The following is a 15202-nucleotide window of genomic DNA, read 5'->3' as shown; positions in this document are numbered from 1 at the left end:
AATAATTTAGGATGCTGTGCGTGCTCGGAGCATTATTATATCTAGTCCAACAACGTTATCAAAAGAAAGTGTATTGACCACAGTGTTGCATGTTAAGTTATCCAAATTTTTTATCTAATACCAAATTAATTAGCTTTTCTTAAAATTCGCAGGACAAGTGCAAGTTGTTTTTTTTTTTTTTTTTTAAATAGTTCTTTTGCGTATTCGATATTTACAACTTGCAATAGAGCTACGTTAATTGGCTGAGATTTTGGTTCGTTAACTGGCCATTGTTTCACGTCCGTCAGAGGTAATTGGTAATTTTTTTAGAAATATCCTCTTCGATAATACCGGCTAGACGTTCCAACTTCCGGTCGGTTAACGAAGCGCTGCTGCAATCCTCACGCTACAAACCATAGACACATTTATACATTAGCCAAGGTTTGTCGACACACAAACACACATAATTTCGTGAAAATGTTTCGAAAACGTAAAAAACGCGTAAATTGTCAGGTCGAATCGAGAGCCTGCGATTTCCTGTAATTTGCCAGGAAGTACACCAAGTGAAAGCAATAAAACTCGTTGTTAGATAACGTTTGGCTTTGTGCATGTGTGTGTGTGCGTGTGTGTGTACGCGCGCGTGTATGGTAACGACTTCAACGATGAGTGAAGCTAAAAAACAAAGAGAAAAGTGAACGACACATTTAATCTTTATCATGGCAAAATAAAAAGGAAAAAGAAACGAACGCAGTTCTGAGCAGTTTGGTAATGGTTCCGAGATGTTTCGAATCGCGCGCGTCCGAGCTGCGCACGCGCACTTCGCTCGTGACGTTTCTACATAATACCCCCTCTCGTTCAATCAGTTACGTCGCACGATTGACGTCAGTAGCATCGAAATTGTTTCCTTATTCTTTCTCACTACGTAACTTCTGATGAAACGTCGTTTCCCCTGAATCCAGATTCGATATCTCTCATTCACGCTCCGAGTCCCGTTATCGACGCGTCACGATAGTCGAACCTTTCGTTTGTAGAACACAATTCTACGCAATCTTCGGGGTAAGTTCTTCGAAACGTGTTTCACGCAACGCGAATAACTCGAATATAAGGCCGTGGCAACACGATTTCGTCGTCGTTTCATAACGTCTCTACTGGGCGTCTCCAATCTTGTAGTTCCCGCTTACGTATATTGTTTATTCTCAGGTACGGAGTGACATTGAAGAATATATTGTTCTTTACATTCAACTGGATTAATATAGTCGCGGGTTTTTGTTGATCCAGATTGCTTCGCAAGGAATCGAGATGAGTTACGGCTATCAAGTAAGTATATTTACTTTCTCTTTTTTTTTTTATTTCCTTGCTTTGTGGACCGTCGTGCATTCTAGTCATGAAAAACATACATGCAGATACTCACAGTCAGAAGGTGAATACACGGAAGTATGATCGTATTGTTTTTTTCTTTTATTTGCATCTTGACTATCGAAGGGACCACCAGTGATTCAGTTCCCGGGACACGCGCCACCACCGACATCATTCGGGGCTCCACCTGGCACACCCTCTGCCCCTGGTGCTTATTCTCAAAGTGGCGGCATAGGCTTCACGAGTGGTGCACCTGTGTCTTTTGGAATGCCACAGCCTTACTCTCCTTATCCTTCCACGCCTTATCCGCCACAACCTGGTCATCCCACCATGTCGAATCAGTATCCTCCTCCAGCGCCGGGAGCTTCTTTCCAACAAATGCCTTCCCCCATGCCTCAATCAACTCCTTCCTATCCGTTCCAACAAATGCAACAGCCGTGTAACAATCCGGGACAGCATTCTGCATATTCGCAACAGCGAGATTATAACTTGTATCCAAATATTCATGCCGCGCCTGATGCAAAAGAATGTTTTGATACACCTTCTCCGTATAATAACTCTCCCTCTAACGCTTATTCAAATAAGTCGAGCTCTTATCAAGGCAGAAGCTATCCTGGGGGGCAGGGTGCAGGATACTGTCCTCCACGTGAAACTAATTCTTTCCCCTATCAACCTAAACCAGCCCCAGTCCCCCGGAAAAGTCAGTTTATGACCAAGGTGAGATTAAGGTGTTTAAAAGGCAACGTTGTTCAAAGTGTTCGTCATGGTTTAATTCTCAGTTGTTTCTCAGCTTGGAAGATATTTCACATGACATACTGGTTGGTTTATGTTGCAGTTGTCACCCACGGTTGTGCCGTACAATGATTTTGATGCCAGAGCAGACGCAGAAGTTTTAAGGAAGGCAATGAAGGGTTTTGGTACGGATGAAAAAGCTATTATCCACGTGCTTGCCAACCGCAGTAATCTGCAGCGTCAGGAAATTGCCGTCCAATTTAAAACCCTCTATGGAAAGGTAAAAAAAACGTCAAAATATTGAAATGTAAACATTTACGTATCGTTAAAATTAATTCAAGTTTTGAAATGTGAAACAGGATCTTATAAAAGATTTGAAATCTGAATTGTCGGGCAACCTCGAGAAACTGGTTCTCGCTATGATGATGCCGTTGCCGCAGTTTTATGCCAAAGAATTACATGACGCAATGGCTGGTATTGGTACCGACGAGTGCGTTCTTATAGAAGTATTGTGTACTATGTCCAATCACGAAATTCGCGTGATTAAACAAGCATACGAAGCAAGTAAGTATAATTTCACATAGAACCACGAGTTTTCCTGTTGTAGGATGTCTAATTATTTCCCTCTTTGCCGTTTAGTGTACGGGAGAACATTGGAGGATGACTTGAGAGACGATACTTCCGGGAATTTCAAGCGGTTAATGGTATCGTTATGTTGTGCCAACAGAGATGAGTCATTCGACATAGACGCAGCGGCCGCTGTAGAAGACGCCAAAGAACTTCTCAGAGCTGGTATGTAATTATCGTAAATAACGCATGACACATCAGTACTACTTTTGTTTTGTTTCTCTCAGGTGAACTCCGTTTCGGTACTGACGAATCGATGTTTAACGCAATACTTGTTCAAAGAAACGTTCCACAGTTGAGACAGATATTCCAAGAGTATGAAAATATTACCGGTCACACTATCGAAGATGCGATCGAGAACGAGTTCTCGGGTGATGTTAAAAAAGGTCTTCTAGCTATTGGTAGGTTTGTTATTATTATGGTTTCGTGAAACTACAATGTACATATTGATATTGAATTATTCTTACTGCAGTGAAATGCGTGAAAAACAGAGCCGGTTTCTTTGCCGAGCAATTGTACAAGAGTATGAAGGGTCTCGGCACCGATGATGATCGCTTAATCAGGCTTGTTGTCACCCGTTGCGAAGTGGACATGGGAGAAATCAAACAAGTATTCGGACAACAGTATAATGAATCGCTGGAAGATTTTATATCTGTTAGTATCAATAAGCGAAAAAAAAAGTTTGATTAAAAGAAAATTAACTGATTGAATCTAACAGCTGATTTTTCCTTTTTTTTTTCAGGGTGATTGTTCCGGTCATTATAAGAAATGTCTTCTAGCACTTGTCTCTTAAAGCTCTCTAGCCAGCAAAAAAATACGCCATAATACTTGGTCGCATTTAATGGTGAATTTGAGGTATTAATGTTTACATCTATTTATTTACTTATTCGTCGTTTAATATGTTATAAATGAGCCACATTATCATATTGAAGTATTTTTATAAATGCAATATGTTCCTAAACTTACAAAAATCTGTATACAATATTTACAAAAGACACGGAGCTTCAAATTTCGAATTCAATACTTGAGTCTCGATTATTGTTATTTTAACTATAAAAGTATTTTATAAGTAAAAGCCTGCGATAAGTAAAGCCTAAAAGAAAAAAAGTATTAAAAGTTTATAAAAAAATGATACGAAAGAATTATCTTTAAAATATGTTATTATATATTTTTATTTTATATACTATATAAAATATACATATATACACATATATTTACACAATATATTATATATTTATCTACGTATATTTTGTAGATATTCTTATTAAATAAATCTGAATTTAAAAGATATTGTAAAAATTATACGGGTTGGGAATAAATGTATACATTTTGGAAATGTTAGAATTTATTAAATAAATAACGTGTTTGTAAAATTTTATTCTTCTTTAAATTTACCATGAAATTCTTTGGGGATAAGGCTGGTCATCCCAATGGAAAACTTTGTTAATAAAAATATAAAATTGCAGAAAATTTACTATTAATGTAGTTGCCGATTCTGCAATAATTTGCCATTTCTTTGGTTTCTTAATGAAAAGTCGATAAAGTATATACGGGACGATAAAGTAACGTGGTTCTATCAATAACTGAGGAATAAGTACCACGGAAATCATAAAAGTATAATTAACCTGTGTTGTAAATCTTAAATGTTTAAACCCATGAAACATTGAATATAGAGCGAACGAATATACAGGTACCAAAAGATATTTGAATTGTTTGTACTTTCCCATTAACTTATTCCAAAAATAAAATACATAATGTCGATTGTCGGCCAGCATATATGGGTGTACAAGAGTGTTGAAATGAACTATTACAGTTAAAAGTATCAAGACACAACTTGCAAACATCCAGTGTTTGCTGACGAACTTAAAATAATCTTTCCAATAAATGATCATGTATGGCCATAAAAAGCAAAATAGAAAAGTAGAAAAATATAACAGTTGAGGAATGTGAATAGTAGGAACATGGGCTCTTTTATCTCCAACTACGATTCCCTTGTTCCATATAACAAACGTAACAAACGTTAAACATACTATAACATAGGGGAATAGTTGTGCGAACAACTGAATGATGAATCTCGTAAATAATTCCCACTTGTGACACGTTTTTCTTATTACTTTTTCCCATAATAACTAAAAAAAACATATGGTAGCATAAGTTTATGCTAAACATTTATATTTCTTCTAACAATAATTTACTTACTTTTAAATACATTATCGAAGTGTATTGTTGATATGAAATTGATTTACTTATTTTATGATCTAATAAATCAAACAAATGTTCCACGGTAATAAACGCAACCCAAATAATGTTTGTCTGTCGAATCAACACAGACAAAAGACCTGTACGATATTAATAACAGCCAGTCTTGAAACCTTGAATGGTATCTTGTAATTTACTAACTTTTATACATACCTACGAAAGCCGCCGTTTTAAATTGTTTATACGAGTGTAACAATAACATTAGTAATACTGCATTAACTGATGCAACATCTGTATAATACAAAAAATGCCAGAAAAATAACGGTGGAAATAACATGACATTGCAAGCGACAGTAAATTTCATCCAGTCATTCCATTTTTGCTTCCAGCGTCTTGTCGAGATCTGTTCGATTACACTGTGAGCAAGATACAGATTCAAAAACGTGCCAAGCAAGTTTATGCATCTCATATAAAAGGCGTTACACAGTTTTAAGGGCGATAGTATCAGAGTTGCGATTAAGTACAATCCGGGTAAAGTAGTAATCTTGGGATCCCACTGAAATTAACGTATCCCTCGAATACATATAGTGAAACGAAACTTTTCATTAGTTGATTTTCAACAACTTTACCAATTACCAAAAGAACGCAGTAAAAATTAATTGAAACATACCTGCGTAAAATTACCAGCGCAATATCGCAAAGTCTGAGGCACGTGAAAAACCTCGTCGATGAAGTAATGGGGCTGTACATGATTCAAATAAATAAATAACTGCACGATGCTGAGGCAAACGAATGCTGTCAAAACCTTTTGCACGTATCGATTGTCTTTAAGTAAGATCGAGTTCATCGTTCCATTGATGAACCGAGACGAAGAAAAGCGAATGAAAACGAAATTTTCAGATGACAAAAGAACGAAACAAGTTTGACACTGACAATTCGATCAAATTGATCCACGCACGCGGAAAAGATATTCATTTATTACAACGATCATTTTATTCTAACATATTGTTTGGGAATATTTCTCGAACATTTCAATAACTTTTCATACTTTAATTCAGGTTCGTCTTAACGTCAAAAAACGGCACAATTTAAAACACACTGTATACGCACAACTTTGAAACACGTGTGCAACGTTTTCACTGTGAAGTAAACGCCGAGTCGATATTTTCAAATCAACGAGCTGACGTATCGATCCGGTGGAAGCTACGATTTGAAAAAGAGCGGGAAAGTTTAAAATCTATTTCAACGTGTTCATCTTTATTTGAAAAGTTACTTTCATTTAGGAATGACTGATAGTTTGAATGCATTATACATTACAACCATAACCTTTTGCGTTGTTGAAAATTTCTCGTTAAGATTTATCTGTCAGTTTTTTTTAATTTTCAATTCCAATTCTTAGAATTACTCTACGACTGGAATTTAAAAAAAAAAAAAAAAAAGGAAAAAGAAAAAGAAGAAAACTAATAAGAACTAGACTTCCGCGACGCTTGCTTAGTAGTAAATGAACGTCACAGTAATGTCGAAGTAAATAAGTTTATTTCAACTTAATATTCAGAGTCGGGGTGAAATAATCTGAGCAATCTTGTTTCACGTTTATCTGTAGAAACGTTGGCAGGATACAAATATTGATATTTTACAAATAAGTGGATTGCAAATATACCAGGCAAACTTGTTCTAACACGTTACACGCTTCTTACTTAAATATTGTGCTTACTTCCTATTTTCTTGTTCAACCGAAAAAATGTTTAATATACATAAATAAATATATATATTTATGTATATATAGATGGGAACAAATGTACAACGTTTGCTCGTTTGGTATACTTTTCTTCAGAAGATATGTTGTACAGGAATTAAGAAACAACTTATACAATATACCGATTCTTATTAATTCTTATTAATATTTGTAATTCAATCAACGTTCAATTAAAATAACATATAATATATAATACAGACGAAGTTTCAGGTAGTTGTGCGAATTTCTGAAAAATCATGAGAGTTCAGATAGAATCAAGAGCTTGTCGAATACACAAAAAGGATGACACTTTAATGTGTTTCTATCAAATGTATCAGTACAAATCGATTGAGTCGGATTTTTATTCATTTGTATCAGTTTCTTTCCCTCTGAAGTTAGTTCTTGAATGATCGTTTAGCAAATACATATAATTTTTCCTCGATGAATCATTAGATGGAGGCTTACAAAGGCTACATGATGCGTTAGTACAACACATTAGTCAACGGTTCAGTTTGATTCTACGCTATTTGATGATGTTTCCTGGCCGTTTTCAGGAAATATCGATTCACACCGTACGTATCGAACTTTATGGCATTTTTTTTTTTTTTTTTTGTTTCTTTTTCTTTCACCTGAGAATAATTACAGGACAAATTGTCAATGCACTAAATACATACATAAAGTAAAGTCGAGGGTTTCTGTTGAAGTACAATGCACGTGTTTTGGTTTCTTTTTTCCTCTTTTTTCCCCATGCCACTGTGTAAAACATGATCCTTTTATACATTATGGACATTATACATAAAAAAGACATAGGCAAATTGTATATATCACGTGTGTGTGTGTGTGTGTGTGTTTGTGTGTGTGTATGCACACACGAAATTCATACGTATTGTGTATGTACGCACTGTACAAAGCTGAGCATTTCTCTTTTGTTGGAATTCTAGCATTGTCTAGATTCTTCTTAAGTAGAGAACGTTGTTACACTTGTTAATCTCTTTCTCTTCTTCTTCTTCTTTTTCTTTTTTTTTTTTTTTTACTTCTCTTTTCGTTTTCTTAGTCAGTCTAAAGCAAACGAAGCATAATGCGGATTATACAATGTAGTGCGTGAAACAATTACTTGCCAGAGGGGGGGAAGCGGCGTGAGGGGGGGGGGAGACAAAAGTTTTTTGAGCTTATGTACAAGTACTTATTCTTAATCGAAATTACAGCGTAAATTCTAGACGAACCTATAGATGTTGTTGTTTTTATTTTTCAATGAAAGCGAGATGATAATAATAATAATAATTTACAGGTTTTAAATTATAGCCACAACGAGGCTGCGACGAAGGCAACAAATTCCCTGGGCGTTTTGGATGAAAATTCTTTGATGCATCTCGAATTCGAATAAACGAACAGTCTAAGCAGAAAATATTCTCTGGAATGGATAAAAAAAAAAAAGAAAGAAAAATTTCGATTAATCATGAATGATGAAATAAATACTACGCATCGATGTTGAAGTCAAAATGTTTCGATTATTATACAAGATTTTAATATATATATATATATATATATATATATATATATATATAAATGAATCGGAACCGAGTTATAAAATGTTCGTAATTTTAAAAAAATCACTCTTCAATTTGGCCATTCAAAAAAAAAATAAAAAAAATAAAAAAATAAAATGGAGAAGTGTATTTTCAATCCATTGGCAACAGGAAGTGTTTAATTTTATAATATCACTTAATAAAGCTCACTGGCATAGGATTGGTATTTGTAAATTAATTTGGGCAAATGATCTGTTTCAATGTTTTTGAAATTACTATTTCCTGCTACGAATGGATCAGTGCTTAATATTTCCTGAACCTCCTAAAAAAACCTTTTCGTTTATCACACATCGTAAGAGAATTATAAATTATTGAGAATAATATCAGAGAAACGACGATTATTAAGTAATAATAATTCCTTAGCGGTACGCAAACATTTTGTCACTGCTATCTAAAATTAATACGTGTACATTCGGTTTACTTGCGAATACTTTCCTATAACCAGTGAAAGCGATTTTGTTAAGCTTAATACTTTATGAAGAATAAACGGGAAGAACTTATTCCTTCTTCTTTTCCACACGTAACCATAAGTTTCCAAGATCCGAGCGTACAATTGAAAAATGGCAGAAATTGTATAAAAACATTGTATCCTTTGAACTTACTTGGCTACCTGAGATATTTTGTATCGTTCAGTCATTAAAAATTTTCTAAAACGGAATAAAAAAAAAAAGAGAGAGAGAGAAAAGAAAAGAAACAACAAGAGGGGAAAAAAAAAAGGAAGAACATACACTTGAAAAGTACATACATGCGCTAACACTGAAAGCAATATCTAGAATAATATCAAAAAGGTATATGCTTAGTTTTTACTCAATCTTTTGTCTCTCCTATTGAAACTTAAAACACACGGTAACTAATACTTTTGTCGTACGCGTTCGATTCTAAATATTGCTTTTAATGTTTCCAATTCTTTTTTTTTTCTTTTTCTTCTTCTTCTTCGTTTTGTCTTCTTCGAGAATGAAAGAGTGAAACAGAGAGATAGAGAAAGAATGAGATTGGAAGAGGCATGTTCTTGTTTTATAGTAGAGTAACAAATTTTATAATGTTATCAGCACTTGTGGAATGCCTGCAGTCATTGTGTGATCTCAAATACTAAATACATACGCTAAACAAAACAAAACAAAAAAGACCTATATGCTCAACTACAACCAGCCCTTAAGCAAACGTTAAGGGACACTGGCAAAATTATTTACACATTTAGCATTACCTATCGTCGACAAAAGGAAGTTCTTTGTGACAGTAAGTTCGATGAACTAGAGAAGCGTTAAAATAAATTTTTACATCATACATATCGAGTCCGAAAAGAATTGCCATTGCAGTGCCTATGAGCTAGTCTTAAATCAGATGAAAATTCTCTTCTTTGTGAGAGCAATGTATACCTAACTGCTATATAATAAACTTGAAAGTACTTTTCAAGGTACATAAGACTGGATTATATTGTATATATATAATGTATATTATATATATTATATATATACATATAGCACATATCTTAAGATGAAAAGCAAGTTTATGCAGATAACAAATAAAGAGCACTCCTTAGGAACTAATGAAACTTAAGCGTTATTACCGAGATCTGAATATAATCAACTCGTAAAAATTAAGAGTATCATATGTACAATTACATTAGGAATCTTCCAATAATAAGAACGAAATTTTATTAAACAAAATAGTGTTAAAACGCGTATATAAATACGTGAGAAAACAAGAATACCTTTTATACGTCTTGTATGCTATTCATATTTTGTATCTTTAAACTATTCGTTTTCAAACTAACCGTCTTCTATAAGCGTATTGTCGTCAAAAAACATCACAAGGAAGTCTTATCATCGGAAGATTACCTAATTTCTTTAAATTCAGAAGTATCTTTTTATTCGTTCAGTAGAATTAAATAAGTCGTTTAAATAAGAAACCTTTCTCTTATTTCATCGCGTAACGAAACTTTCTGCAATTGGAAAATGAAATAAATGGATCTTGCTCTGATGTGCGTTTTCATTCAAATTGGGAAAATGTACATTGTAAAATAATCAAGTAAAAAAAAAAAAAAACCAAAAATGATAAATTTGTACAAATGAATAAAATCTTGTATCTTCAAATGTTCACATTTGTCTACGTCGTGAGGTTTACAAATATTGGAATATTACAAGTCCTTCTAAAACAACAAAATCCACTTCTTTCAATTTTCAACAGAGAAAAATTTAGTTGTCCAATGAAATGATTAACTAGCACGAGACGTGTATAGGCGGTAGAATTATACTATAATAAAAAGTACACTAAAAGTACAGAATTAATCCTATTGACCGAAGGCCGATATGTAATACAAACGTCACAAATTTGAAATTGTGCCTGTACACACTATTCTAATATCTGTACACAGCGGTAATACAATATAGTAAGTCGGCTAGATACGAATCACATCAACATAATTTATCATCGTTTTATCGGAATATATCCTTCGTTCCCTTATTTTCAGTAAGCAAATTATATCATCGGGTTGATCGATTTACGCAGTTAATTATATACAATTACGTTTTCTCTCTTTCTCTCTATGTTATAAATAATTAACGAAAATAATTACGTACTAAAAAATAAAAAATAACGGCAATAGAAATTAAATGAAATTAAGGTGGACGTAAACTATGCGGAATTTTTGTAGAATTTATTTTTCTCCTGTTCTTTTTTCTCTTTTTTCTCTTTTTTTCTTTTTTACGTTTTTTAAATAGAAGAGACGTGTAAGAAAGAGTCACTGAATGTTGACTCCACTTCAGAAATAAAATCAGACGTAAATAACAGGCAATGCCACAAAGTGCTCCATATCGTATCCCTAACGAGTTATTGCTTTTTGCACTTTTTTTTTTTTCTCGAAATATTATTCGGAACGTCATTACGCTATATATATATATATATATATATATATATATACGTATATATATATATATACACCTAAACGTTGTGGTAAAAAATCCGCTTAAGATCGAAAATCAATCAAGCCTGTGTACACCGTAGAGTTTCAATCGTTAGGTGCACGGTTAATCCGATACTGAAACGTTTCTGAAAAAATGTACATCGGAGGAAAAACCCGCGGGGGGGGGGGGTGTTCAGGTGTTTGGGGAAATACTGCAACTGTGATCACCTCCGGTTGCTCACTCGTTAAATTTGATTTTTGACGTACAAACGATCTGTTGTATCAGGACCCCGTGAAAATAGTTGTCGCGTGGAACATCACGCTTTAGTAAAGTGTATTGTCGTTAAAAAATATTGTTTTCTCGGGTACATTTGGCAAGCATGCACTTCATCGACGTAGAAGATCGACTCTTCGTGGGACCTCAATTAAATAAGGGCTAAATTGGAAAATTAACGACAACTACGAGAGGACGGTTCGCACTCTCCTCCAACGTGCTTCCCATTGTGACTTATTTCTTCTAGCGCTCCATCCGAATCCAAACCCAGAACCAATGATAACTTTATTAATGTAAGCGAAGTTGTTGCCGCTGCCATTAACGTGGCCAATGTTTGTGTTAAGATTGGCCAGATTAACCGCGTTTAAGATACGAACAGCAGACGAGAGTCGTAATTTACTTGCTGGAGAGCTGAACACCAGTTTCCGGCTCTGTTTGTTGTTGTTGATGATGTCTCCGTTACTGCTAGCGCTATGGCGGTCGCTCAATTGTTTCGCCGAATGGGAATACTCAGTGCAAAATGATTTCGCCATTGATCATTGCCGATACGTTTGAGATGATATGCCATTACCAGGTGTCACATAATCCCCGATCATCAAGCTGGGATTCACTGGATAATGCGAAGTATTGCCAAGGACCAGCGATTGCTGGAAATTAACACCAAGCTGTAGCGCGAAAGACACGCAGGCAGGCGTAAAACTTTAGTATCCTTTTGCTTTGGACTTATAAATCGAGTTTAGCGAGCAAATTGTTTGGTGCAAATGTTTATACAAACTGTGCATGAGTATGGTGCATATATGTTAGTACCACGCGTTGGTAGCTCGCTCGTGATCTAACTGAAATATATACGTACACTTACCGTAGCGGGGGATGTAAACATATTTGGAGTGATTCCACCACCTATTAATTGTGCTGCTTGCGTACTCGTTGCGGTACCTCCTACTCTTCCTCGCCCTGTACTCGAAATCGAACCAGGGTGAATATTTGGTTGACCTCCTAGATGACAATTACACGCAAGTAACAATTATTATAACGTTCTTCAAACAAAATGACATTATTTTCTACCGTCTTCTTACCTATTGCAAGTAAATTACTGGGATTCACCGCCGCAGTCGCGTCCATTGAAACTTCTCCTAAACCATTCACAGACATTCCGTTAACCATGTTTACTGCTTGTCTGGCACCTTGTGCGTCTAAGGTCGTCCAGTAAGACTCGCTGGGAGAAGTATTATTTAAACCGGGCGGAGGTTGTGCAGCTGCTCCTGTGTATCTGAAGTATGGATTTTTCAAATCTAATGTATTACTACTGCTCTCCATATTCGTCCCTTCCAGTTTTAATTCTATTGTTACGTCGTACGATTGTCTGAAATATTTTATGCGATAAAGAACATGCTGTTATAATAACATACAAATTTTAAAGACACAGTTGTCGCACAGTTATATTATTTCACCTTTTGTTCGCAATAAGAATGACTTTCCCGGACAACAACTGACCACTTTTACAAAACAATGGATTCTCCAAAAGACAACGAACTTGATACCAATGAGTTAGGGGTTCTGTGGGAGCTGTACTTAACCAAACCTGTTGCGTTGACCCAATAAATGCAACGTCAAACCAAAATGCAAGGCCATGACAAGTACCGCTTTCCAATATGTGAAAATCGACATCGATTTCTAAAGGATATATAAAATCATATAGTACTTTGATCATCGAGGCTACCTTGGTCACGAAAATCATGCATCATAATGCGGAAATTTTCACCTATTTTGTGTAAATCAGTCTCATTAGCAGTTTGAAAATCTACAATGTGTCTGATAGATTTAGCCATACAAATTCTTATATCAAAGGTATCAACTATTGGCTGCCTAAAGTATTCTTTAATCGCGTTATTTCGCATCGCTGAGAGATCTACACCATGGAAACACGTTTGGTACCAGAAGTTAGCCTTATTAAATTGCTCCATGTAAAGATTCTCGTCGGAGAAAGGTGCAATGTGCAAATCACCTCGGGAAGGGAACATTCTTCCACCTGAGAAACAATTATTTCGTCACTTCTATCATCGTTGCTGAAAACAATACTGGCAGAATGAGAGTAGTGAAACGTTACCTGGGACTAACCACTTTTTCGCATGAAGATACGTTTCAAGCATTCTTTCATTGTACAACATATAACCCATAGGTTCACTCACTATGCAGTCAACTCTTTCTGGCAAATCAATTTCTTCTATTTTACCAGCTATGACAATAATCTTATCCGATAAATTATTCGCGGCGACTAACAGTTCTGCGTGATTCGCCATATTACTCGCTTCTACCGCGTACACTTTCTTTGCACCAGCTTGGACAGCAAAGAATGACAATATTCCGGAACCTGCACCTACATCTAGCACAACTTTGTCCTTAAAGTCAGATAAATTCCCTAAGATTGCTCGCTGGTATGTACTAGTTCTAATGTAATCTTGCATCATGTTTTGTTGCTGAGACAGGTAACCATAAAATTGAAAATATTGCATAGCCGACGACTCCTCGGTCCTCTCATTAAATGCGGAAATACCCTTGCCATTTTTCAACTTCAATATTTGCGAATGAAAGTTTCTAAAATCTAGAAAGACGCAACATTTGTTAATTAGGAAACGTCAGAAATCAAATGAAACTGTGCAGTTCATAACTGTTTATCTGCTTACCTGTTTCATTAGCAAATGTTATGAGTAAACTGTCTGTATCAAGTGTGAATACGTAGCTTCTGGATGAAACTCTGGAGCATTCTGTGCTGGGAGTTACCGGAAATTCCAATAACGTTGTTTTATCTCTACCGACTAAATCACCTATTGAAAAATGAAAAGCGAAGCATGAAAAAAAAGCGAAATGATTTACGACCATGTGCAAGTAACGCTTCGAAAACGGTAAACAAACAGGATTGTACAACAAGAGACCCTTCATGTAATATCGAAAACACAGTACTTCAAATATTCTGACAAAGAATTATGGAAGTTTATTTGTTATCATTCGATGTAAACGAAGATTACATTTACATACACGTACAATGTTGCAAATTGTATCGAATTAAATGGACACCCACAAAAATAGACATTTCGTTTTCTCTCGATCATTTCGCGCAACAAAGTAAGAAAATCTAAACCTCCGTAACAGGTAGTGCCAGTTACCGTGAGATTTTAATTTAGAAAAAAGGGAGAGATCGCGAACGATCGTTCGAGTGTGGTTATGTTGTCCCGCATCGGGACGACGCTAACGTAATTCGTTAGCCGATTATTTAACGACGGACCGGTACCTGCGAGGAACTCAACGCTGAGGCCCTGTGGATCGTAATTGATATTGAGCGTGACCGGCTTGTTAAATTTCGCCGTTGACTGTCCATTGTTTGACAAAGTCGATACTGTCACCGCGCGAAACACCTTCGCCATTTTTAGACACCGCGTGCGTATCGTACGCTGCAGTCCCGCAAATTGGTTCGCCCGTGCTTGCCGTCTATCCTGTGTGCCTTTGCCCGTGAAATTGTCAATGGAAAACGGAACGACGCGCGATCTCGCCCCCCACTTTGTACGAATCGCGCGAACAATATCAACCGGATCGCGATCGAAATGGCAATTTTTCACGTTCCGTAGACCGAACCATCGACTAACCACCCCCGGCGCGTATTACACACGCGCAGTAGGGTTACTAACGCACTGAATATATAGCTAATTGAACTCCCTAGGCACACAACGTCCATTGATGATCGTTCTGCGGGGGCCTCATGGAACGCGTCGCTTTCGCGCTGACGCAGCTCTACGCACGCGTCTAGTTCTATTTAC

General features: G+C 35.9%; 3 protein-coding genes and 1 long non-coding RNA gene across 11 annotated transcripts; 2 read left to right on the top strand and 2 right to left on the bottom strand.

Annotated features, from left to right (window-relative positions):
- The first annotated feature begins 851 nt into the window (after positions 1-851).
- Positions 852-4062, top strand: LOC122531734 (annexin B11-like). 7 transcript variants are annotated; one of them, XM_043659890.1, is made up of 9 exons: positions 852-1035; positions 1258-1296; positions 1462-2052; positions 2171-2347; positions 2427-2631; positions 2707-2859; positions 2922-3095; positions 3167-3348; positions 3437-4062. In XM_043659890.1, the coding sequence occupies exons 2-9, from the start codon at positions 1279-1281 to the stop codon at positions 3485-3487; spliced, it is 1551 nt and encodes a 516-aa protein (XP_043515825.1). In that variant the 5' UTR covers positions 852-1035; positions 1258-1278; the 3' UTR covers positions 3488-4062. The 7 variants fall into 7 exon arrangements, with proteins under 7 accessions (XP_043515825.1, XP_043515822.1, XP_043515829.1 ...); XM_043659887.1 differs by having other exon boundaries at positions 853-1035; positions 1180-1296; XM_043659889.1 differs by lacking the exon at positions 852-1035 and adding an exon at positions 1042-1179.
- On the bottom strand, positions 4055-6245 carry LOC122531736 (putative Dol-P-Glc:Glc(2)Man(9)GlcNAc(2)-PP-Dol alpha-1,2-glucosyltransferase). The gene is made up of 4 exons (XM_043659895.1): positions 5564-6245; positions 5107-5449; positions 4894-5033; positions 4055-4823 (listed from the first exon to the last, which is right to left on the bottom strand). The coding sequence occupies exons 1-4, from the start codon at positions 5738-5740 to the stop codon at positions 4086-4088; spliced, it is 1398 nt and encodes a 465-aa protein (XP_043515830.1). The 5' UTR covers positions 5741-6245; the 3' UTR covers positions 4055-4085.
- Positions 6246-6746: 501 nt separating this feature from the next.
- On the top strand, positions 6747-8049 carry LOC122531739. Its single transcript, XR_006307375.1, has 2 exons — positions 6747-7200; positions 7917-8049. It is a non-coding gene; the product is annotated as an uncharacterized LOC122531739 (long non-coding RNA).
- A 3104-nt stretch (positions 8050-11153) lies between these two features.
- Positions 11154-15111, bottom strand: LOC122531733 (histone-arginine methyltransferase CARMER). Of its 2 annotated transcripts, none has more exons than XM_043659885.1 (8): positions 14680-15111; positions 14075-14215; positions 13498-13992; positions 13153-13419; positions 12842-13064; positions 12467-12753; positions 12250-12386; positions 11154-12055 (listed from the first exon to the last, which is right to left on the bottom strand). In XM_043659885.1, exons 1-8 carry the CDS (start codon positions 14810-14812, stop codon positions 11927-11929), a joined length of 1812 nt encoding a protein of 603 aa, XP_043515820.1. In that variant the 5' UTR covers positions 14813-15111; the 3' UTR covers positions 11154-11926. The 2 variants fall into 2 exon arrangements, with proteins under 2 accessions (XP_043515820.1, XP_043515821.1); XM_043659886.1 differs by having other exon boundaries at positions 11154-12037; positions 14680-15110.
- Between the last annotated feature and the right edge of the window lie 91 nt (positions 15112-15202).

Source organism: Frieseomelitta varia, unplaced genomic scaffold (genome assembly GCF_011392965.1).
Source record: "Frieseomelitta varia isolate USP_RPSP 00005682 unplaced genomic scaffold, Fvar_1.2 scaffold_412, whole genome shotgun sequence".
NCBI classification, from domain to species: domain Eukaryota; kingdom Metazoa; phylum Arthropoda; class Insecta; order Hymenoptera; family Apidae; genus Frieseomelitta; species Frieseomelitta varia.
The sequence above is the reverse complement of the archived record's forward strand: the minus strand, read 5'-3'. Positions and strand labels throughout refer to the sequence as shown.